General features: G+C 40.2%; 1 protein-coding gene across 3 annotated transcripts in view; it reads left to right on the top strand.

Annotated features, from left to right (window-relative positions):
* Window positions 1-26259, top strand: part of TTC17 (tetratricopeptide repeat domain 17) — a 97402-nt gene that overhangs the window by 52540 nt on the left and 18603 nt on the right. For 2 of the 3 annotated variants that reach the window (XM_080687396.1, XM_080687397.1), the window contains exons 17-19: window positions 13708-13878; window positions 22394-22653; window positions 23120-23273. In XM_080687396.1, the coding sequence (XP_080543522.1) occupies window positions 13708-13878; window positions 22394-22653; window positions 23120-23273 (585 nt within the window). The remainder of the gene's footprint in view (window positions 1-13707; window positions 13879-22393; window positions 22654-23119; window positions 23274-26259) is intronic. The other variant, XM_080687398.1, reaches the window with a different exon arrangement.

The raw sequence follows: 26259 nt of genomic DNA, 5'->3' as shown, positions 1-26259 counted from the left end.
ATAACTGAATGGGTTGTTTTAACACACTCATTCTTCAGTAACAACACACTTGCTCATTTTTAAACTAAAATAGAATCTGTTAAATCAGTGGTTCTCAACCTTCCTAATACCGCGACCCTTTAATACAGTTCCTCATGTTGTGGTGACCCCCAACCATAAAACTATTTTCGATGCTACTTCATAACTGTAATTTTGCTACTGTTAATGAATCGTAATGTAAATATCTGTGTTTTCCGATGGTCTTAGGCAACCCGACAGCAGTTCTCAACCTGTGGGTCACGACCCCTTTCACAGGGGTTGCCTAAGACCATCAGAAAACACAGATATTTACATTACGATTCATAACAGTAGCAAAATTACAGTTATGAAGTAGCATCAAAAATAATTTTATGGTTGGGGGTCACCACAACATGAGGAACTGTATTAAAGGGTCGCGGCATTAGAAAGGTTGAGAACCACTGTGTTAAATGAACTAATAATGCTTTTAAGTCTAAAGTCTCTGAAATGCTCAACACTTAAAAAAGGACTTTTTTTTCATTAGAAAATATAAAGTCACAGAGAATGATATTTCATGAGGCAATAATTGGTATCTTCTCTAATTACCACATTAGAAAATAAATTTTAATAACAATATAAGCAAAATATAGATATTGAATCTGTAATATTCACGATAGTGGAATATTTTCTAAATACTTTATCCTTCAACTTCACTAATTTGCAAATTAAAAAGTTACATCTCGTAAAGATATTTTTGACTACTTAACCAATCTACATTGTTCTATTATATTTTTGATTTGTATAATTTTACTTTATTTTTAGTATTCTTCATCAGTATTTTTCTCATATTAGAAAATCATAAGATTAGTGGAAGTGCCGAAACCGGTTTGGCTCAGTGGATAGAGCGTCGGCCTGCGGACTGAAAGGACCCGGGTTCGATTCCGGTCAAGGGCATGTACCTTGGTTGCGGGCACATCCTCAGTGGGAGGTGTGCAGGAGGCAGCTGATCGATGTTTCTCTCTCATCGATGTTTCTAGCTCTCTATCCCTCTCCCTTCCTCTCTGTGAAATATCAATAAAATATATTTAAAAAAAAAAAAAAAGTATCCCATTTTAAAAAAAAAAAAAAAAAAAAAAAAAGATTAGTGGAAGATTATATTTGTTAAACTTCATTTTCATGAGATGCTCACAGGTATGCCACTAACAGTGGTACTGATATTTACCAAATATAATTAAGCATCAATCCCAGGATTTCTGAACCCTGGTCTTTTCTTAATTTACTGAAACACATGCCCATTTAAAACTGTTGGCCCAGAACTTTAGAAATAATGAATAATTGTTATATTGAAGTCAGACTTTAATATCTAGGAAGGCATAGAATTGTATGCAGTTTCTCTATAGTATGTATTTGAAAGATTCCCCACCGTAGAAAAAATGGAGGAATTTCCAAACAATGTACATGAGCTTTAACATCTGTTCCAGTGTTTAGAACAATTATCCTGTGTTGTCCTCACAGTGTTCTATACTTATAACATCTATTTACCTAAATATTATCCCCTTTTATAACTTCTTTAATCTGTGATCTTCAACCTAAATTTCTGTAGATTTATAACTTACAGTTTAAAAGCAATTTCCATGGAGTTCAGATTTTTTTTTTTAAATATATTTTATTGATTTTTTACAGAGAGGAAGGAAGAGGGATAGATAGTCAGAAACATCGATGAGAGAGAAACATCGATCAGCTGCCTCATGCACACCTCCCACTGGGGATGTGCCCGCAACCAAGGTACATGCCCTTGACCGGAATCGAACCCGGGACCCTTCAGTCCACAGGCCGATGCTCTATCCACTGAGCCAAACTGGTTTTGGCATGGAGTTCAGATTTTGAAGGAAAAGAAATCCTGCATTTTGCTACCTCCTGTGGACTATCCAGTATATGCTACCTGCCTGAAGGGCTTTTGCTTTATCATATTCTTAATAAGAATTAGTGAGATATCTGCTTAAAAATAAAGTCTTGAAGACCCAGTTTTTATAGCATTTTTAATATGCTAGTAGGTAACTTATCTGCATTTATTTTTGTAAGAAGAATTAAAACTGGTTAACTTATTATGGGCTTCAAAATCCTGAAATGCAGGTGCATCCTGCAACCAAGTATGCAGAATTGAGTGAAGCTGATTCACTGCCAGTGGGTGTGGTGAATTTTTTTTTTTTTTTTTTTTTTTTTTTTTTTTTTTACTGTCTAATATACAATTTTATTTATTTTTTTTTTTTTAAATAAATCTTTATTCAGATTATTACAATTATTTCTCCTTTTTTCCCCCATATTTCCCCTCCAGCCATTTCCCACCCCACCTTCTGCCCCCACCTACCCCCCACTGTCCTCATCCATAGGTGTATGATTTTTGTCCAGTCTCTTTATGAACCCCCCCATACCCCTTTCCCCCTGAGAATTATCAGTCCACTCCCTTTCTATGCCCCTGATTCTATTGTATTCACCAGATTATTCTGTTCCTCAGGTTTTTAATTCACTTGATTTTTAGGTTCACTTGTTGATAGATATGTATTTGTTGTTCATAATTTTTATCTTTCCTTTTCTCTTCTTCCTCTTCTTTAAGAATACCTTTCAGCATTTCATATAATACTGGTTTGGTGGTGATGAACTCCTTTAGCTTTTTCTTGTCTGTGAAACTCTTTATCTGCCCTTCAATTCTGAATGATAGCTTTGCTGGGTAGAGTAATCTTGGTTGTAGGTTCTTGCTATTCATCACATTGAAAATTTCTTGCCACTCCCGTCTGGCCTGCATAGTTTCCGTTGAAAAGTCAGCTGACAGTCGTATGGGTGCTCCCCTGTAGGTAACTAACTGTTTTTCTCTTGCTGCTTTTAATATTCTCTCTTTGTCTTTTGCTCTTGGCATTTTAATTATGATGTGTCTTGGTGTAGTCCTCTTTGGATTCCTTTTGTTTGGGGTTCTGTGGGCTTCCTGGACTTGTAAGTCTATTTCTTTCACCAGGTGGGGGAAGTTTTCGGTCATTATTTCTTCAAATAGGTTTTCAGTATTTTGCTCTCTCTCTTCTTCTGGCACCCCCATAATTCTGATGTTGGTACGCTTGAAGTTGTCCCAGAGTCTTCTTACATTATCTTCAACTTTTTGGATTTTTTTTTTTGCTTTTTGCTTTTTCGGTTGAGTGTTTTTTGCTTCTTTGTATTTCAATTCTTTGACTTGATTTTTGTGTTCCTCTTGTCTGTTTTTGGGTCTCTGTATAATATTTTTTATTTCAGTCAGTGTATGTTTAATTTCTAGTTGGTCCTTTTTCATCTCTTCGAGGGTCTCGTTATATTTATCGGCCTTTTCTAGGATATTCTTAAAAAGCCTTATAACCGTGGTTTTGAATTCTATATCCAGTCGTTTGTTTTCCTCCATTTCTTTCGTTTGTGATCTGATTCTTAGACGCCGCATTTTCACTGCTTCCCTGAGTTGGTAGATTTGTGTGCTAGGTTTCCAATTTGGCCCAGTGGGTCTGCCTCCCCAGTTAACCTGGGGTGGACACTCTTGGTGTACCCCTTTGTGGACTGTGTGTACAGCCTTGTTGTAATTAAGTCTTTATTGTTGTTGGTATCACTGGGAAGAATTGACCTCCAGGCCAGTTGGCTGTAAGGATCAGCTGTGTCTATGCTGGGAGAAGTCCGGTGCTGGAGACAGCCTTATAGGATTAGACTTGCCAAATTGCAATAGCCTCTGTGCTCTGCTTGGATGGGGTGGAGTCTCAGTCTTGGCTTCCCATCAGCCTTGCCCTTGCTAGCACGTGTGTGCCTTCAGTCCTCTGCCTTCCCGGCTCCCGATTCTCTGCCCGAGGGTCCAGACTCCCCCCACAAGAGCGTGGGTCCCCGGGGGCTCGCCTGGAACTGGGGTTCGCTGCAGTCAGAACTGGGGCTCACTTCAGTCAGAACTGGGGTTTTGTGCCGTCAGGAGCCTCTCACTCCCTTCCGCTAGGGAAAGCCTGTGGCAGCCTCCCGCAGCCTTTGTGCGCACTGGCGCGAGCGGACTTTCAGTCTTCCGCCTTCCCCGGCTCCCGAGTCTCCGCCCGAGAGTCCAGACTCCCCCCACAAGAGCGTGGGTCCCCGGGGGCTCGCCTGAAACTGGGGTTCGCTGCAGTCAGAACTGGGGCTCACTTCAGTCAGAACTGGGGTTTTGTGCCGTCAGGAGCCTCTCACTCCCGTCAGGAGCCTCTCACTCCCTTCCGCTAGGGAAAGCCTGTGGCAGCCTCCCGCAGCCTTTGTGCGCACTGGCGCGAGCGGACTTTCAGTCTTCCGCCTTCCCCGGCTCCCGAGTCTCCGCCCGAGAGTCCAGACTCCCCCCACAAGAGCGTGGGTCCCCGGGGGCTCGCCTGGAACTGGGGTTCGCTGCAGTCAGAACTGGGGCTCACTTCAGTCAGAACTGGGGTTTTGTGCCGTCAGGAGCCTCTCACTCCCTTCCGCTAGGGAAAGCCTGTGGCAGCCTCCCGCAGCCTTTGTGCGCACTGGCGCGAGCGGACTTTCAGTCTTCCGCCTTCCCCGGCTCCCGAGTCTCCGCCCGAGAGTCCAGACTCCCCCCACAAGAGCGTGGGTCCCCGGGGGCTCGCCTGGAACTGGGGTTCGCTGCAGTCAGAACTGGGGCTCACTTCAGTCAGAACTGGGGTTTTGTGCCGTCAGGAGCCTCTCACTCCCTTCCGCTAGGGAAAGCCTGTGGCAGCCTCCCGCAGCCTTTGTGCGCACTGGCGCGAGCGGACTTTCAGTCTTCCGCCTTCCCCGGCTCCCGAGTCTCCGCCCGAGAGTCCAGACTCCCCCCACAAGAGCGTGGGTCCCCAGGGGCTCGCCCGGAACAGGGTTTCAGTGCAGTCAGTACCGGGGTTCAGTTCGGTCGGGGGCTCCCTTCCCCCTTCCGCCAGAGAAAGTCAGCCAGGCTCTCAGCCGCCCTTCCTCTCTGCGCGCACAAAGACCCTTTGCCGTACCTCCAATTCTCTGTGAGCTTTTTTCCTTCCTTCTAGTTGTAGAATTTTCACTCAGTCAGCTTTCCTGCGGTTCTGGATGGTGTCCGTTCTGTCTTTTAGTTGTAGTTTTGAAATTGTTGTGCGAGGCAGCAGTTTAGGTGTTTACCTATGCCGCCATCTTGGTTTCTCCCTCGTGGGTGTGGTGAATTTTAGCCCATTTACCACCTAAGAACTTTAATTCATTCTGCCTTTTGCAAAGTCAATGGAAATTGTACCAACTGGGATATATGATGATGCTGTTGTAAATAGCCTGTTTTCTTTGCCACATACATCCTGCTTTCCTGGTTCCATGGGCTTGCTCATGTTGTTTTCTGCAGCTCTTCCCTATTACCCTGCCCGCTCCCGGCCAAAAAAGCCCTAATCTTACCCATCTTCAAGGCCCACTTCTGCCTTACCCGATCCCTTAATTATAAGTAATGTGCCTCTCCTTCAGCCCCTGTGACTTGCCTTTATAGTTATTTGTGTACAGGAAGTAAGTCTCCTGTAAGACTTTTCTAGCTCGTTGAGAACAGAGACCGATCCTTTTCTTCATTTTCATACCCTGGCCCAAAAGTCTAGTACATAGAATTAAATAAATAGCGAATTAGCTGATGATATTTCAAGTTTGAACTGAAAATACCTAATAATAAACTTGTATCCACCCACTGTTTAACAGAATGCTTTTACGGAGCCACCACTCAACATACATAATAAATATAGATCTATTAAGGTCTGTTTCTCCAACATCATAGAAGGGAGAGGAGAAAATTAATTATGTTGTCTCATTTGTCCACTGAATGCTGACACATCTAATAGATGGCTTGTAATCTTCCACCTCCTGTCCACACAGTTTTTAGTAAGAGTTACAAACAATTGTCCTGTTGATTCTCATGAAAAAAACCCCACAAACAAACAACATTTATGGGTGAATCAGTGAGTCTGAGAAAACCTATTGGATTTGTTTTCCTAGCATTCTTTATGTATATATATTGATTGATTTCAGAGAGGAAGGCAGAGGGAGAGAGATAGAAGCATCAATGATGAGAGAGAGAATCATTGATCAGCTGTCTCCTGCACGGTCCCTACTGGGGATGGAGCCCGCAACCCGGGCATGTGCCCTGACTGGGAATCCAATCCAGGACCCTTCAGTCAGCAGGCCAACAACGCTCTATCTACTGAGCCAAACCGGCTAGGGCTCCCCAGCATTCTTGCTTGAAATTATGAGATAGCTAGGATGAAATAAGCCAGAAATTTAAATTTAATAATGCTAATAGCAGGTATGGCAGTTTTCTTTTTCTTTCAACATAGTGTCTGCAAAGGAACATGTTTCATAGTAAACTTCCCAGGAGCGTTTAGAGATCTGATCTGACCTTTCACATTTCTAGAGGAAGTTATGTAGCTGCCGAGCGTTTTTGTTCTGCCTGGAGTTGTTTCTCCCACAGTCTACCTGTCATGGTGTCTGTATCTCAACTGACGCTGACTGCTCCCCATGCTTTGTCACTTAAGACGAATGACATGACAAAGAGATCAGATTTACAGCCAATTCTCCTTTTTCTGAAAACAGGCAGGAAATGTGGGTCTTCAGAAATTAGTGCAACCAAAATTCTGAGACAGAGCAGATTCCCCTGTCTTGTGTGAACAGAGCGTTCCCAGGATAGCTTTCAACTCCAGAATATGTCGTAAGAGGGAAACACACACACACTTCCTTGTCTTTGAGGGCACCACTTTTCATTCTTTGTGTTGTTTTCTTAAACTTGCTTCTGACTCATTCACCTCACTAGGAGGAAATGCCTGTATAATCCTGAGGTTGCTGATTTCAAGTCTTTGATATGGTCTCTTTCCTACCTGGCATTGCACTTTTTTTTTAAATTGTTTATTGTTTAAAGTATTACATATGTCTCCTTTTTCTCCCATTGACCTTTCCCTGGTAGTTTCCACCACCAACAACCCCCCCATCACATGCCCTCACCCCTACTACTGTCTGTGTCCATGGGTTCTGCTTATATGCATGCATACAAGTCCTTTGGTTGATCTCTTACACCCTCCACCCCCCCGCCTGCCTTCCCTCTGAGGTTGGATGATCTGTTCAATGCTTCTATGTCTATGGATCTATTTTAGTTCATTAGTTTATGTTGTTCATTATATTCCACAAATGAGTGGGATCATGTGATATTTATCTTTCTCCAACTAGCTTATTTCGCTTAGCATAATGCTCTCCAGTTCCACCCATGCTGTTGCAAATGGTAAGAGTTCCTTCTTTTTTACAGCAGCCTAGTATTCCATTGTTTAGATGTACAACAGTTTTTTAATCCACTCATCTGCTTATGGACACTTAGGCTGTTTCCAAATTTTGGCTATTGTAAATTGTGCTGCTATGAACATAGAGGTGCATATATTGGTTTCTTTGGATATATTCCTAGAAGTGGGATTACTGGGTCAAATGGGAGTTTCATTTTTAATTTTTTGAGGAAATTCCATACTGTCTTCCACAGTGGCTGCACCAGTCTGCATTCCCACCAGCAGTGTATCAGGGTTCCTTTCTCCACATCCTCACCAGCACTTGTTGTTTATTGATTTGTTGATGATAGCCATTCTAACAGGTGTGAGATAGTACCTCGTTGTTGTTTTGATTTGCATCTCTTAGGTGATTAGTGACTGTGAGCACGTTTTCATATGTCTCTTGGCCTTCTGTATGTCCTCTTTTGAAAGGTGTCTATTTAGGTCCTTTGCCCATTTTTTGATTGGATTGTTTATCTTCCTTTTGTTAAATTGTATGAGTTCCCTATAAATTTTGGAGATTAAACCCTTATTGGATATAACATTGGCAAATATGTTCTCCCATGCAGTGGGTGGCATTGCATTTTTAGGTCAGTTAGTACATAATCATTACTTTAAGATCTACAAAGAACTTCATTCTGCAGCAATTGCTAAATGAGAACAAGTCTAAGGAGCTGTTATTTCTGTTGAAACTATTTCTCGTCTTTCCTGAGTAGAGGGCAGAGCGAGTGAGACGGCTTTAGTTGTCTCAGGTGCACTCATCACAACCTAGGTCTCATCCAGATTCAAGGAGTTCCATATGCTTCTATCCACAGTGGTTTCATTAATGCTGTTTCCCAAGAATCCTCTTATAGTAGGACAGTATTAGCTCTCCATTTCAAAATTTCAGATAAAGAATCTAGACATAGAGAAGTAAGTTGATTTGCCTGAGTTCATATGGTAGGGCTGCAGTTAAGGCAGAATTTAAATTTATTTTGTGGACTGTCCCTTTTGGAAGGAGGTATGTAGGACTCTGTCACAACCTCTGGAGATGGACATCATAAAGTTATCTGTTCCCAGTAAGGTTTCTTTCCTCCTGTTACTCTGTGTGGTTCCAAGCCCCACGTGCCACCCATAGTTACAGTTTCCTGCTAATATTTTAAATTATGTTTGCACAGCAATGGTGAGCAATTAAAAGATACACTTTTGTTCACTTCATGATTTATTTTACTACCTTTTCTAAAAGACAGATTATCTTACTAGAGAAATAAATATCACAAAATTATGAGGTAGCTAAAATGGTCATAAAATAAGTCACAATGTGTTACTAAGTTACCTGTTTATAAAAAAAAAAAAGGTTTTATAGTTGCATAATTTGAGTGCAGTTGAGTGGAACGGTAAAGAGAAAGACATACTCAAAAAGTCACCAATGTCTGTGAAAGGACAGTGGTATCTGTATTTTCCACCCAGGTGCCTTACATTTAATAGAATGTACCCAATGCCTCCTATATGGTAATTTTTCTTATAGGCAGAAGAAAGAAGACTTTAGAATGAAATAAAACCCTATTAGAACAGGGATAGTAGGAATATTTTTAGAATATTCCACTATTCACAAAAACCATTTTTCTAGCATCTGTTACTTTGCCTTCAACAACATAAAATTTGAATTCTAGTTCCCATTACAAATCAGTTTAATTATTATTTATGTCTTAGAAATTCATTATGTAATAAGAAGCATATGGGTAATACACTTATTTGTTATATGGGAGGATGGTATAGTAGAGGGAGTAAGATTTGGGAGCAGACTGGAGCAACCTGATGGGGATTGTTAAGCAGAGGTAAGTATTGATTTAACTGAATGTAGGATCTATAATCTGTTTTTGTATTGTAAGAGTGAATTCACACAATCTCCTGAAATGTCCTTTAAAAAGCACATAGCAGACTGTGAAGCTGATTTATAAATGTACTAATTAATTTATAATTTAGATATGCTAAACAGTTTAATCTGAAATAAATGCTATTTTCTTGTAAGAGACTTATAGAAACAAACTCTGTATTGTCTCCAGCATCTATACGCTCACACAAACATGCAAACACACACTCTGGAAGTTGAAATTAGGCAAATATCTGGATAACTTCTGAGAGCCAGTTGCTCATACTAGAGATTCTGAGTTGGCTATAGCTAAAAGGCCTGTGTGGAAAGAGATTATGTTGGGATAAGTTCTCATTCCTTTGCATCCTGCCATGTACCAAGCAATGGTCTCATTTAATCTCAACAACCCAATGAAGTGGATACTATTAGTAAACTCAATTTACAGATGAGGAAACTGATCCACAAAGAGCTCAAAAGGGATTTGAACTCACTTATTAGTCTGGCTCCCATCTATGCTCTCACCCACTGTGCTGTACTACTGAAAGACCTACATGAGCCTGGCATTGGCTTTACTTGGCTCACTAGTTAACATGGCTCATAACATTTTCTCATGCCTCTCAATTTATTTGTGGCATTTCTTTAGTATAAGTAATCCTAAAGGATCCTAAGATTCCCAACCAGGAATCTCTTACCATCTTGAGATTCACAAGGTAAGAATGCTGTTTTAAACAAGTGGTTACCCAACTCTAGTCAGAAAATAAATATTCTTCCTGGACCTTTGTAAACAGAATTCATATGAGAAGATAGGAGATTTCCTTAACCTTAGAAATGATGGGAATTTCTGAGAAGTTAGTTTACTCTGAAAACCTGTATCCATGGGATAAATTGTGCCTTTATCCCTTAGGAGACTTATACTTTGACAAGTATATTAAACATTTAGTTATTTCCCAGAACGCCCTTTTAGGATACGTTAATGTTAGTAACCCAATTTATGCATATGATATTCTAGCACAGAAAAAGATGTTGATATGTCTTAAGATCTCATAGCAGTTCCAGAATCAGAAATATCCTCCTTGGAGTTTATGCTTAGTTGTTATTGCCTTGCAGTCTCTTACTTCTGAGAAAAACCAAACTGCCAGGATTTGAAGTAGATGCTAAATGCTTTGCAAGCAAGTTAAGCACAGAAAAGTGTTCCCATTTTCACCTGGGACCTTGTTATCTAAAGCATTTCATTTAAATTCTTTAAAAAAAATCATATCTCTCAAGGTTAGTCTAAGCCATAGACTCTCCTCATTTTTGCATCAGCAAAAAATAAGTCATATGCAAGGAAAATGACTTCATAGGTAGGTGTCTTTCCATTTTTCCTTCTCCAACATTTTCTTGTGTTTCTTTAATGAGAACATAATCTCCACCTCTGTGGGGAGACAAGTGATATTTTTCCATGTAAGCAACTTTTTTTAGTTCCCCTTTGAGCTGGAGTAGACTGATACTGTAGTCCAAGGAACGGAAACTCATTCTTCCTGGCGTGCTTCAGTTCTTCCTCAGACAACTGGAAGGGGTGGTTTTAAATTAGACAATTTGGCTTTCTATTATTAGCCAAGATAGTTATGTAAATCATAATCAGAATGCTAAAGCAGTCTTTTTAACTGTCACCCTAAGAAAAATCAATATTAACAGTTCTCATCTTAAAAGAATATAGTTTTTACTTGATCAGTTTGATTCTGCCTACTTCCAAGAAATATCGGAACATAAACTTCTTACTCTTCTTTTTACTCACCCAGTTCTCCCTGGTCCCTTCCTCTGCCCTCTCTCTCAGAGGTTTTGGCCCCAATTTCCCAAGTTGGAGGATGAGACATCCTTAAAATGCACAAGGTTTGCTTTAGGAGGGTGTCTGGGTTTTGAGGTTGTGCAGGAAGATTAATTTTAACTTTGGGATATTGTGCACATCATATCTTATAAGTTGCTTATGAAGCATTTTAAAATATTCCAGACATTTAAAAAGATGAGACCAATTAAATTTTTATAATGAGAAGAGGGTAGGAGAGAAAAATAAGAGATGTAAAGGTTGGAGGAGGCAGTCAACTGCAGAAAACAGCTGGAATTTCCCTGGGTTCCAGTATTAAAGGTTTGTCCTTTGCTTTTGTAGTGTTAAGCTTTACTCTACCTGTGTCAGGGTGAAAAAGCTTTAGAAGCTAATTCACCAAAGCTGAAGGCAGGAATATTTGCTGGAAATAACATACGTTTTAAAATTATCAGCATCATTGTCATCATTATTTCCTCTCTGCTTTTAATAGTCATGCTTATTTACATCCCAATTAAGAATTATCTCTTGCCCTGGCCAAGTAACTCGGTTGGTTAGAGTGTCATCATGATATGCCAAGGTTGTGAGTTCAATTCCCAGTCAGGACACATACAAGCATCAACCAATGAATGCTTAAATAAGTGGAACAACAAATCAATGTTCCTCTCTGCTCCTTTCTCTAAAATCAAATAAAAATTGATTAAATGTGTTTCTCTAGACATCCTTTAAAAAGAACTGTCTCTAAGAAGTATGATGTTCTTCATAGTAGACTTTATGCAATTGAGTATGTAGAGTTATCATTGCTCTGTTTTATCTTAATACTCTTATCTGTAGTTTCCCCATACTTACCTGCACACACTCGATGGCGCAGTCAGAAGTGGAGGCAATTCAGCAACCTCAGTACTCTCACAGGAGAATCTGGAGAAAGAAACCAACTATTATTGCTCATGGCTTTTCTATTAGCCCTCCATGGGCACATATAAAACCACACCCTCGTACCTTCACTCTCGTCTCCCAAACACAAATCAGAATTCCTGTACCTGTCGCTTTGCTCAGCGAATCATTTCTCCCTGCATATAATGCCTTCTCTACGTTTTCTGCTACTGTAGAAGTGTTGACTAGTGGAAACCCATGAGACTTTGTAGTAAGAACTGATTCAAATCCCAGACCTGCCATTTACTATTAAGTTACTTAATTTCACTGAGAATCGGCTTTCCTTATCTATAAAATGAAAGTTAATATTTCACAAGGTGTTTTTGAGGAGGATATAGAAGACAAAAGGCAAAGGAAGCATTCACCAAATATTAGCTTCCTTTCTTGTAGATTCCCCTTTTTAAGTCCTTCCTATTCTTCAAAATTCAAGATCTACCCACTCAAAGCTTATTCTCTGAAGGACTTATTTGGCACAGTATACTACCTCTTTATTGTTTGCTATCTTGTATTTACTGTCTCCCCAAGTTGCTTGCAAGTTTCTTGAGAGCTACAGCTCTCTTGAAACAGAATCCTGTTTCGATGTAGCCTTGTTGAATATGGAAACCTCAGATATGTGATAGAACTGATTCAAATCCCAGAGCTACCACTTACTGTGTGATAGTGCAGAAATGGAAAGGGACTCCCCACACATGTAGTCCCCTTACTCTAAATTCAGTGAGTTGGGCAAGGTTTTGAGTCCATCATGTTTCCCTGGCACAATAAGGGAAATGGCATGGCAAGTGCTTTCCTAAATTGTGGAATCCATAAGGGAGTCATCAAAGCCAGAAAGAGACTTCTTATATTCCCCCTGCTGTAGAAAGAGCTTGATTGGGAATATATATCTCTTTGAGACAACATTCTCTGAAAATAAGCTTTTAGAGCATTTTAAATGTCTGGTAAAGGAGAGAAATTACTTATACACTCTTACCCAGAGAGAAATAGGAAAGTTACAGGCTTCCACTGAACATGCATCTACAGCCCTTATGCGCATGGAATATAAGCAAGGAAGAGAAGACCTGTTCAGCTAACCAGATCGCTGCTACATCAGACACAACTTCCCCTACCAGAGAAGACCATCAGGTGGGGCTGGACAGCAGCTCTTTATCCATATTAACATACAATCCCTAATGGAGTCAAAGCTCCTCAACTCTCTGGCAAAAATGTAAGAGGTCAGGCTCACCATACATATCAAAGTATCTACGAGTGCTGCGATTTCATTCAAGATCTGAAATTTTATGCTTCAGTAAATCTTTGTGTCCATGACCAGAACTTGTTTTCCAAAAGAAAAAGTCCCCTTTGTGATATTGCAGCCTTAAAGGTGGACTTTGCTACCACCATCTTCCTTTAAGTCTTTGGTGTTTCATTTATAATCCTTTATTTTTCTATATGTCTTACATTTTAAGTTATGAGACAAAATTACTACATTTCTCTGCTATAATTAAACTATCTCCAGATTTATTTAGGTAGAAGGCAAACTTCTTTATGATGTTTTTGACTTTCAAGGAAATCTTTCACAGTCATTCATTATGAATGGAATGAGACCTTGGGACATGATCTTTATTGCTACAAACTACTCCCCCCTCCCCCAAATACTTGGTTCTTACTATAGCCGTGAATCTTGAACTTCAGTGCTGAATCTCGAGTCACAGAGGTGATCTGGCTTTGGGCTCTCCAGATCACTGATTTTGTATGTTCTACTGGAAAAAAACTGACACTGTCGCCTTTTTGCTCTTGATGTTTAGCCATGGGCTGCAGAAGAGTGATGTTTCTAATGTGCTGTATCTGTGTCTCTTGTCATTGAGGTAATTGTCATGAGAAAACCCCGGACAACAACCATGACAAACAGAAATACTTTGACAACGCCCAGTCACTGGATGCTGCTGAAGAAGAGCCCTCTGAGACAGGCACAGAGGAGGACCCCGTACTCTCTGTTGAGAATTCAGGGAGGGACTCAGATGTGCTTAGACTTGAAAGTAAGTTGATTTGACCTGAGCTGTGCTTCTGGGGTAAAATCAACTCTCAGGCTCTAAGGCTTTTCTCTACTCAAGAGTTTGTTTCCTTCTTTTATTACATTGTACTTTCATGAGAGTGACCCTCCAGTGGGGAGGCAGAAGACAAACTATAATGTGAAAATGCTCTTCACATTTCTTTCTTTTTTCTCTGCCTCATTGTCTCTTGCTAGAACAAATTTGATATGTTTATATTACCAGTCTTCTTAATGTCATTAGTCTATTGAGTAAGTCATTGAAAAAAAAGCCAGATAAGTTGTATTGACGCTAACCCAATAAAATGTAAAGATTTGGAATAAGGGCATACCTACCAGGCCCCCCTCCTAAAATCCCATTCTGTGACCACATTTTGAGTCAATTCCATAACTGCCAAAATTACTGACTTGTTTTTAATACTCATCCTACTTAACCAACATTTATTGCATTTGGAACTATGCACAAGTCCCCACTTCTTAAATTTCCCTCCTCTCCTCTTGGCTTCTGGGACATCACTTGCTCTTTGTTCTCTTCCTATCTTCAGACATCTTTTTCAGTTCCCTTCACTTGTTCACTTTGCCCCTTATTTGTTAAGTTATCCAGGATCTTAACCTTGGTCTTCTTTTCTTATTCCTCTATGTGTTATCTCATGGTGTTTCACATACCTTTGAGTATACCAGTGATTCCATATCTGTATTTTCAGCTAAGATATTCTCTGAAACTCTAGATCTCATTTCTCCTTTTTTAGTACTCTCTTTATCTGGATGTGCCACACACTTCAAACTTAACATATCCAAACTTGAACTTGTCCTCATTTTCACCCTATTTCCTGAATGACTTCTAATTTCTGTATTCCTACTTTCTGTTAATGGCATCGCATCTCACCCAGTCACCAGTATACTTAATCAGCTCCTAAGACCAGTTGAATCTTATCTTCATCTATTCCTTCTCCCCTGCCTAAATCTTCATTTATTCCTTCTCCCCTGCCTAAAGTCAGACTTTCTTCATTTCTGCCTGGGCTGTTAGAGTGACCTCTTAGGTTGGTTCCTTGTTATCTAGTCTCTTACTTCAGTCTATGTTAGGAGCTAGAGAGGGAGGGAGGGAGGGAGGGAGGGAAGGGAGGAATAAGAATGAGAGAGAGAGAGAGAGAATGAGAATACATGTAATGGTACAAGATTTAAAAAGCAGAAGCAACCCCTGTCACCAATTTCTTGTGTATCCAGAGTTTTTTCTAAAATCAGATCTGATCAGGTAAGTTGACTACATTTAAATTTTTCAATAACTCTTATTGATAGGGAGAGTCCAAATGTCTTAGAATGGGATATGTGATGATTTGCCTCGGTTTCGTCTTTAACTGAACTACCTACTAGTACTGTACGTGGCAGAAGTGCAAACCTTTCACCATTCCCCTCACATGCAGTGCTGTTTTGAGCCTCCATGTCTTTTGCACAGGCTGGGAATGGTCCCTGTGTACTCTTTGCTTTACATGGACAATTCCTAAGCAGCTCCAAGATCCAGCTCCAATGTCACCTCCTCTGTGAAGCATTCACAAAGGACTCCAAGCATTTAGTTGCTGCCTTATTTCCACTTTCTGTCAACCCATATGTCATACAATATTAGTCACTTATCTCCCATCAGACTATAAGCTTCTTATCTCCCATCAGACTATAAGCTTCTTATATACCATGTCTTATATAACTTTATATTCCTGTGTACAATAAATATTCATTAAAGTAATAAAACATGGCATTTGCCTTCCTATATAGGTCAGATTAACATATTTGCCAATTACACAATCTTGTTCCCAAGTGAAATTGTATATAAAAAATGATGTCTTAAGAGAAGCAATCTAGACCCCAAAGGAGAAGTTGTGACCTTCACATTTGCAGGTTTAGAAAATTAGTTTCATCAGTTCTACCAGAAACTGTTGGGCTTTAAGAAAACTCCCTCCCATTTACTAACTCAAAAAAGATTGGCTCTTAAAACAGATGGTCATTTATTCATTTACAAGGAAGTGTCTCCTCTCTGGTGCCTGACAGACTTCTGTCTCTTTCTGGCATCAGGCACCCACACGACCAAATGGACATGAGGAGGTTGCTTAATAAATTTACAGTTAACACAAATGAAACTGAGTCATGTTCAGGGGCGTTTTATTCAATTTATAGAAACAGTCCCTATTTCAATGCAGTACAACTCCCCACTGACCAGAATACTCATGACTACCAAATTAGAGTCTTTGTTCCTAGGACAACTCAAAATAAAACCAAAATCTTGCTCTTTGTTGCCCTGATTTCTGAATACATCATTGCTTAAGACAGATTATAACCTGGTGCTTACCTTCTTTAGTTCTGTTCCATCACCCTACTGAGGCTTTAGTACAGTTGCCCTGGCTGAGCCTATGTATTTCCCAGCTCCCTTCAGCATCATGCAAACTGTCTCCTGGTGTGGATTCCTTTTCATAATCTATAATACGATGATGACTTTTACTAGTTTTACTATTTGTACTTTTTAAAATTTCCTCCAAAAGTATAATATAAAAATTATTTAATGTCTATGCTTGGCTTTTATTATAACACACTATTTGTATTAAAAAATGGAGTGTTTCTGTCTCTGATGACCACATCTTAGGAAGCCCACTGGTCTGAACATGCCAACTGGTACAACTGCAGTCTCCATGGACTTGTCAGTATCTAGGGGAACTTCAGAAGAAGGTACTCCCAGAATTTAGACAAACGGGGAAAAAAGTTAGTACCCTCTCTAGTAGCCATAAACTATTACGATAATCACTACCTTTTTGTGGTACTTATAATTTATAAAGTATTATGAATTATGTATTAACCTTATGGATTTTATTACTAATCCCATCTGATAGATGAGAAAATTGAGACCCAGTGAGCTTAGATACCTTGCCTAAGATATTCAGTAGGTAGTATAATTAAAATTATTCTCAGGCCTTCTGATTTCATAAACTGTCCTTCTGCACGTGGTTCTCAGAAGTAGGGGTTTGATGGATTAGCACTCTATTTTTCAATTGGTATGGTCATTTTTAAAGAAAAGTAGAACAATCATCACCATTATATAATGCAAAGAACATTTTAATGTCAAAAAGGTACAAAGACAGCCCTAACTGCTTTGGCTCAGTGGATAGAGCGTCGGCCTGCAGACTGAAAGGTCCCAGGTTCGATTCCGGTCAAGGGCATGTACCTTGGTTGTGGGCACATCCCCAGTAGGAGGTGTGCAGGAGGCAGCTGATCGATGTTTCTCTCCCATCAATGTTTCTAACTCTCTATCCCTCTCCCTTCCTCTCTGTAAAAAATCCATAAAATATATATATTTTTAAAAAGGTACAAAGACAATCTCAGAATAAAGATGAGTCTAAGTATCTAGACGTATGTGTGTTATAACTTTATATGTGTGTCTTTGTTTTGAGTACTTGCACTGAGTTCTTTCACTTTTCTATGAATGTGCTGTGCTCTGAAAATCTCTTAAACGGTGGTGCCCAGGCTTAATTAACCATGAATCTCCAGGTAGTCTCAAACATGGCAAGATTGTACTGGACTTCTTTTTCTCTTTCTGTTTGCTTCTCTCTCCCCCACCCCCCACCCCCAGTTTTTCTTTCTTTTTTTTAAATCAGGGCAACATATGCTTCTCTCCATCAAAGCTCCTAGTCCCTGTGATTCTAACAGGTTACCTAACGTGGCGCAAACTCAACTGTAAGTTTTCCTGGCACTCTGAGATAGGATTCATCCAAGTGAAAAACCGTGAACTCATTATAAGCCTCACTGGGGTGCTCATAGTCGCTTCATTTCACAATTTTTATTCTCCCTTCTTCAGTATAGAAATGGTGCAGGTTAATGAAGATAAAGAAAATAACAGATATAGGGCTCTCAGTCTCTGTGTTTTCAGTTTATACCATACCATCTGTCCCATGAGCAGCACACCTAACATTACTTTTTCCTCTTGCTTCAAGCACAATTTAAAACCTTCTGAGATCCTGCTACAGTCCAGACCACTCACCAAACCTGGATTCTGTATTTCCAACTGCTTATTGAACAATGTCTGAAGATACGTTCCTCCGTGCATTCTAGCCCAGACTATAAGCTCTATGGGCTATTATATTCCAGGCCTTCAGCACATTGTTAGAGACACAGCAACAAATGTTTAAAAAAATTAATGAGTAAGCATCTAAAATCTGTCAACTGATGGTGGCGCCGATTTTCGTTGAAGCCTCAATTTGGGGTGCAGTGAAGAAGGAAACTATTCAGTGCAAAGAGCTCCTTGGTGATACAGCCCAGGTCTGCTCTGATCTGCTCTGGTGAGACATCTAGCCAGGGAAATGCAATCTTCAGTCTTGGTGGAAAGGGAAAGTGCACTCTTAGAGCCAGAGGTAACTGGTTCATATGGACAGAAGTCCCTGCCCTGGTCTCTGATTGGTCTGTCCTCATGCAAATGGGGACTCCAAATCTTTACAGTTTGATTGGTCCAAGAGGCACTGTCCTGACTGGTCAGAATAGAGCTGCTCTGATTGCTTGGAGCTGCACAGCTCCAATTGCATGGGGAAAGCCCAAGTCCTATTGGTTGAGGTAGGATTCCAGGAACTCCTTTATACGAGCTGGCTGAGATGGCAGGAACACAGTGCAGGCAGGCAGTTTAGTGCAGACTTCTCCCTGAAGTGCAGTTTGCATGAGAAGCCCCTGTGTAGAAATGGCTGCTAGACTCTTAAAATTTGAGCCCAGTTAGTTACAGTTGGGGTCACAAATCCCAATGCTTTATCCTATTGCCCTTTTCTAACTCCATTGTCTTTGTAAACAGCATTCTGTTGTCACATTCACAGATTCCAAAACCACATTCACATAGTAAAAAACCCACTGTTTCACCCTGGCTGGTTTGGCTCAGTGTAGAGTGTTGGTCCACAGACTGAAGGGTCCTGGGTTTGATTCCAGTCAAGGGCACATACCACAGTTGCAGGCTTGATCCCCGGCACAACCAGGGCCACATGCAGGAGGCAACCAATCGAAGAGTCTGTCTCTCCCCCTCCCTTCCGCTCTCTAAAAATCAATGGAAAAATATCCTTAGGTGAGGATTAACAACAATAACAGAAAAGCCCAACCACTGTTTCACATTAAGCTTTAAAATCTTGAAATCATCTTTGAATTTACCCTATTCTTTATTTTTCTCCATTGAAATTTCCTCACATACCTCTTCCCCTCCCTTTTTAAAAAGTCCCTTTATCCTCACCCTAAGTCAGCCACTGTTTATATAACTCTTATATAGATTATTGAAATACCCTTCTAATTGGTCTCTTTATCCTCTGCCCTGCTCTCCTTCCTCCCTCCCCACTCCCAAATACACCAACTGATTTACTACTGTAACCTTCACAAATACTATGACTCTCATCTTGTTATTCTTCTGCTTAGCCAACAAGATGCTCTCTTTACAATGAATCTTCTTCCAGACTTTCCCAGACATTCTCAGTGTCTCCCACCTTCCCTGAGTCTCTTTTTTACTGATAGCATCTATATACACTTGTTGTCCTAGTTAATTTGAAATTAGTAGTGCCTGCACATATACCTTCCTTATGCCTTTATCTGTCCGTGTGTATGGGTATGTAAGTTTGTACATGCTTTTTTAGTGTTGTCACTCTGGGGAGCCCCCTGGCCCTACATTCTATCTAAATCCTGCCACACGTAGTCTGCCTTCCTTTATGAAGCATTTTGTGACTACAGTCAAATACATTTTCCCCTTGCAAAAAATATTTAAATGTACTTTGTTCTCTTGTTGTGTAACATGTATAGTTTGCGTCTTCAACTTGATTATAAATTCATTTAATTCCTCAGGGTCAGATTCCTCAGGTTCCTATTCCTTTTGTTCCCACGTACATTGCTCATATGTGTAGATGGGCACATAGTAGGCTCTAGATAAATGAGGACTGGTTTATTTTTCTTCTAACTCAGCACATTTATGATCTCCCTACTCCTCACCTTTACCATGTAGTGTTCTTTAGGAACTGCTGTCACCCCACCCCAGCAGCCTTTGAAAAGACCTACTGGCTGCCAGCAGCAAAAGCCTGCAGCAAGTTCCAAGCAGAGGAATAACAAGATGAGAGCCATTGTATTTACAAAAGTTAGAGTAGTAAATCAGTTGGTGTATTTGGGAATCGGGAGGGAGGAAGGAGAGCAGGACAGAGGATAAAGAGACCACGTTTCATAGTTTCTCTTTATTTGAATATTGATTTTCATCAATGAAAGCTTCTTTCTTTAAGAACTTTTAAATAATGATATATATTACATAATGGTAAGGGCACAGGGAACCATTAACCTCTGGGAACTCTTTGCAACTAAACAACATAAATGCTTTCAAAATAGTAAGCTAAGCTTCCAAACACAGCATCCATATGCCATTCTAACTATACACTGGAGAATTAGTTGCCTGCAGCCTCCCTTTGGCCAAAAGCCACTTTCGTTTAAACCCATATTCTTGGCTATGGCCAAATTTGTCAAAAAACCCTTTTCCTTCTCAGGACCAGGTGCAAGCAATCCCATAGTATCCTTAGGAGAAGGAAGGAGAGGAAGCTAAAATACCATGAGGAATACTTAGAGACAACAGTGTTGCTACAAGTCCAAAGACAGGTAAATCTCTAAGTTGCTATTTGGGATCCCCATAGCAACCTTGTCCAGCTGCTTTCCTGGGTTAGCTACTGAGAAATTTGTAAATGACATAATATGCTGCTCATTACACTAAAGACCTACTTTTCTGTTGCTCACCATTGAGCTGGGTTGACTATACTTTAACACATTAAAAGGTAAACCTTAAAGTTTAAAAAGTTAGCAGGACAAGGAAAAGGCAGGACCTCACAAACCAAATTATTTCTGATTTCCCATTAATTCATCCTGTGCCTACTATGTGTCAGGTAAAATGTTGGACATTCAGGACATAGTAACAAACAAGATAGAAACTGAAAATTAAAACTGTTTGTCAACCCCGCATTTATACTACTTGTCACAAATTTAGGCAAGTAACCAACCATTTTTATCTGAATATTCTAAAGAAAAGCTTTTGCAAACCCCTATTTTACTTTATACTTGTTTCAGAACTCCACTCATCATTATCATCATCATCAATAGAAACCAGCAGATTGGTTCAGAAAATCTAAAAGAAACTTCCTTAAAAGGACAGTTGTACATTCTGTAGTCACTTGTTACAAATAGAAGAACCCTATAGCTTTTTCAAGAAAGAATAACAGAGGTTTCTGGTGGTACTGACAACGGACCTTCCCATTCTCTGGGGTATAGTGGGGAATGGGAGACAGATGCCACCAGAGGTAAGGGTGACCCTGCATCTTCTGTGAATAGGGCTCAAAGCTTTGCTATTGTTAACCATGCCTCCTCAGAGACTAATACCATGCATTTCTAAGAGGGGTTACTCACAATCGCTATATAGGTCGATATGGATATGAGATTCCTGACCATCATCGTTTTAATACCATGTTCTAAATCACCGAACAAGCTAGAATTACCAGGTGAAGATCACTGGAATAATGTAAACTAGCATTTTATGAGCAATCAGCCCCACCCTCTCATTTTGTTCAGTGAGTACATATTACAAAAGCAGACATTTCAGTTTGTTGTTCATTTTTATACCCTTTCTACTTCCAAAAAGGATTAGAGATAATTTGCATAGAACACACAACGTAAGACTCAGCCATTAATTCAAAATGACATAAGTAGTAAATAATTTATTTTAAGGAAGACATTCAGTTAAGAAACTCGAGTAATTTTTCCCTAACCTTCCTAGTTAGCTAAGCATAGAGGGGAACTTGTAGGGTTTTGTAGCCTTCAGTGTATAGTAATGGAAATGTACTGACTTCTCAGGAGAAAGAATCTTTACTCAGCCATTGTGGTGAGTCTTCACATAAGAAACTTGAGCAACATGACAAATAATACCTTGATAACCATTTTAGGAAAAAATTGCTGTTTTGTTAAATTTAGCTATTTCTTATATCAGCCATTAGTGAAAACGGGAACCTTCATGTGGAATGAGGATAATTTCCCATTAAATCATTGTTCACTTAAGGCAGTTAGACTATGTGATCTGGACATCCAGCTATGGTATTTCACATGCTATTTGAATAAAGCCTGAAGAACCCCACATTAAATAACATAATAAACTATCTTTGCCATGTGTGCCTATATCTAGTGGTGTTTTTGGGAAAAAATACATATAAAAAATAGCCACCCCCCTGCTCACTAGGGACATAAGTTGTGACTGCCTGCCATCTTGCTGCTGCCATTGCTCTCAGCCAGGCTCTTGACAAATGCTGCATGATAAAGATGATATTTTATTATGAATTTTGAAGATGCCAAATAGTATTTTTATGAAAGTGGGCTAGACAAGTGCCTCTAACCAAAGCCAAAACTTTTCTCAAAAAGCAAGGTTGGAGCCACTCAACCACTTGAGTAAATATTATGTAATTTTTAATAACATGCTGGCACTTGAATTCCAGGTACAGTAGTCGAAGAAAGCAATGGTTCTGATGAGATAGAGAATGCAGATGAAACCAAAATGTCGGAAGAGATCTTGGCTTTGGTGGATGAATTTCAACAGGCCTGGCCTCTGGATGGCTTCGGGGGAGCACTAGACATGAAAGGGCGGCGTCTGGACTTGCAGGGGATACGGGTACTGAAGAAAGGGCCCCAGGATGGAGTGGCCAAAAGCTCTTGCTATGGAGACTGCAGAAGTGAAGATGATGAAGCAACAGAATGGGTAAGAGTTGCCAACTCAATTCTTACCAAATTGTAGCGCAATCTTTGGGGGAGGGGAGCTCGTAGTTTTCAAAGTGTGATGTTTCTCTTGGATATATGGCACTACTTTGCTCCACACTCCAGTCAGCCTTCATGTTGGAATTGTAGTGCAGGAAGCATGTCATGTGACTTGCGTATTGCCAGCTCTTCCTGGAAGGAAAGGAAATGGGATGGGAGTGAGGCCACACTCAAAGCCTTTATATATGGAACTACCCAGTTCAGACATTTTAATTTTCAGTTTCTTCTGTACATTCTTCAATGATAGGTTACTATTTTTATTCACTAAACATTTTTTATTTAGACCTTTAAGAATTAAACTGAAGGAGAAAACTTAACCTTACTTAGCACAGGACTGGTTTTTCTTAAAGCCAGTATCCACAGATTTGGTCATTGGTCTCACTTATCCCTAACATGTTTCCATTTCCCAGATCACATTCCAGGTCAAACGTGTGAAGAAACCCAAAGGAGACCATAAAAAACCTCCTGGGAAAAAGATAGAATCCAATCAAGCAGAAAATGCACATCGCTCCCAAGCAAACCTGGAGATCACTGGCCCAAAGGTGGCATCTCCTGGGCCACAAGGTAAATTTGAATGTTTTATGTGCCAATTTCTTCCTTCAGGTTTTACTGTCTCAGTTCTCACAAAGGACATGTTTGTGACTTAAAGTAGACGAGAAGATAGTTGGGCTAAGTGAGCAAGAAGCCAGTCATTGATATAAAAAGTTCATTTTGACAGTTTACTTCACTTTTTTACCATTGGCTTTTTGACGTTTATTGTTATTATCTTGAGCTTAAATATCCTATTGATTCTTAACTTGAAAGTCTAGGTTAATATATAAAAATATGGGTTTAAGACTGACTCCCTGGGCTCAAACACCAGTTTTGCCATTTAGTTCCTTATGCCTCATTTTCCTTATCTATAAAATGGGAATAATAATTGTGTCTGTCTTATAGGTTGGTTGTGAGGATTATGAGTTCATACATGTAAAGTGCTTTAAATGAACCAGGCATATAAGGCTCAATGCATATTTACTACTTAGTAACATTTTTGTGTGTCATGTATCTCTTTAAGTATAAGATAAATGCTTTAGCACTACTCCCCAGGAAAAATGCCAGGGGTGGGGGATGTCTGGCCCACAGGCCATATATGGCTTGCAAAATCATTTTGTCTGGCTCTGCTAAGGCATTAGGAGTGAGTCAATTAAATGTTTGGCCAAATATAGCAGGCTAATTTTTAAGTTGCTAATTTTGTATGGCTCACAAATGATGTTATAAATATCCAAATGGCCCTTGGCAGAAAAAAGGCTCCCCACCCCTGTCTAAAGCATGGAAGAGACAAGAGAAGACTGTATCCCAATTTTCAAATAAATATGGATTCCGTCCACTCCAAGTGATAAGCTTCGTGATGAATTCTGACAAAGTTCTGAGCAAATTATATTTTTTAATATTTTTTTATTGATTTCAGAGAGAAAGGGAGGAGATAGAGAGACATCAATGATGAGAGAGAATCATTGATTGGCTGCCTCCTGCATGGCCCCTACTGGGGATTAAGCCCGCAACCCGGGCATGTGCCCTGACTAGGAATTGAACCGATGAACTCTTGGTTCCTGGGTCCATGGTTCAACCACTGAGCCACACCTGGCCAGGCCTAAGCAAATTATGAAACAGGTGGTTTGTGAGTCCATGGGGATAAAGTAGAAATCACTAAGGGTCATTGCAGGTTTTCTAAGAGCTAATACAACTGATGCATAACTAATTTCATTCTTTCTTTGGTGAGGGCTCCTAGACTGGAAGACCAGGGAAGTGCAGTAGACAGTAGACATAGTGGAACTGGATTTAGTAAAGCATTTAATAGAACCTCTTATAATATCATGTGAACAAGGTGGAGAAATGTGGGCCCAAAGCCTCCCCATTGCCTGCAGGACAAAGTCCAAACTTCTAGTGTAGTGTACAAGACCCTTCATAACCCAGCCTCTCTCTACCCTTCAGCACCATTCTTTGAACTACCCATGCTCTAGTTTTACCTCCTTGCCTTTGCACATACTGTTCCTTCTGCCTGGAATGCCCTCATGCCACCTCAGAGGTGCTAAAATATCACTCATCCTTAAACTTCAAACGCAGATGCCATCTCTTCCTTGGCACCTTCAGGCAGAATTAGTTGCTCTCTCCAATTGTTCTGCACCTTCATTCCAGCTATTATCCTCTGGTGTCCTAATGATTTGCTCATGTTTACCTTCCTCATTAGACTGGGAGCACGAGGTCAGGCTCTCTTATTATTTCTCTCTGTATCCTTCGTATCTCCACACAATTCCCAGTCCCTTATAATACTTGCTCAACAAATATTTTTCAAGTGAATTTCTTAAATATAAAAGAAAAATAAGCTTAATTGTGAAACGTATGGTTTAAGTCTTTAAGTTATTAATTTAAACAGAGTTCATTTGAAACTCTTCCAAACTTCTTTTCTATTTTATTAACATCTAAATCTAAAGCCCTGCCTGTACATCAAATTATTTTCTGTTGTGGATAAATTCCTACAGTATAAAAAGAGCTGTACATAACCACAGTTCTCCTTCTGGACCATTCGATTATAATTCTTTCAGAAGAACCCTTCCCAGATAAGACTTAGTTCTGCTTTTTTCTTGGAGACTTGATTTCAGTAAAGGGCCTACACCCAAAAGGTACTACTTGTGAAGGGTATCAGTAAACAGAGCTCTAAAAGTGTTATGTAGCTTTAAATAGCATGGTGATTGGGGGCCTGCATGCTAGTCAACAGACCTGGATATGCAGCCCTCTCTGCCACCTACTAGCCAGGTGGCCTTGGGCACGTCACTTGATATCTCTGTGCCTCCATTTTCTCACCTGAGAAATGATGTTTAAAACCTGCCTCAGGGTCCTGGACAGATAGCTCAGTTGGTTAGAGCAGCAGTCGCCAACCTTTCGGACCTCATGGACCACGGGTTGGCGACCACTGGGTTAGAGCATGGTCCTGATACACCAAGGTTGCGGATTTAATCCCTGGTGAGGGCACATAGAAGAGTCAACCAATGAATGGATGAATAAGTGGAACAAAAAAAAAATCAATGTTTTGCTCTCCCTCCCTCTCTCTCTCTGTCTAAAATGAATAAATAATTTTTTAAATTCCTTAAAAACAATACCTGCCTCATGAAGTTATGAATGTAAAGCACTTAGCACAGGACCTGAACACACAGTAAGTGCTCTGGAAATAAGTAGCCTCTCATTATCATCATTATTCCCCACCCTGCTGCTTTTCTATACAGCAGTGTTTCTCTACCAGGATTAATTTTGCGCCCCCTCTTACCCCCACCTCCCCGCCGCCAGGGGACATTTGGCAATATCCAGAGACATTTTTTTTTTTTGTCACATCAAGTGGGTAGAGGCCAGGGATGCTGCTAAGTATCCTCCAATGCACAGGACAGTCCCACACAAAGCATTATCCAGCCCACGGTGCTCACAGGCCCAGGTAGAGAAACCTGCTTTGGAGGTGTGTTTCTCTTGACTGAGTTAGAGTTCTCTTTAAAATCAAAGTGCAGAGGGTTGAAAATTAAGT

Source organism: Plecotus auritus, assembly GCF_963455305.1.
Source record: "Plecotus auritus genome assembly, chromosome: 9".
In the NCBI taxonomy this organism is placed as follows: domain Eukaryota; kingdom Metazoa; phylum Chordata; class Mammalia; order Chiroptera; family Vespertilionidae; genus Plecotus; species Plecotus auritus.
The sequence above is the reverse complement of the archived record's forward strand: the minus strand, read 5'-3'. Positions and strand labels throughout refer to the sequence as shown.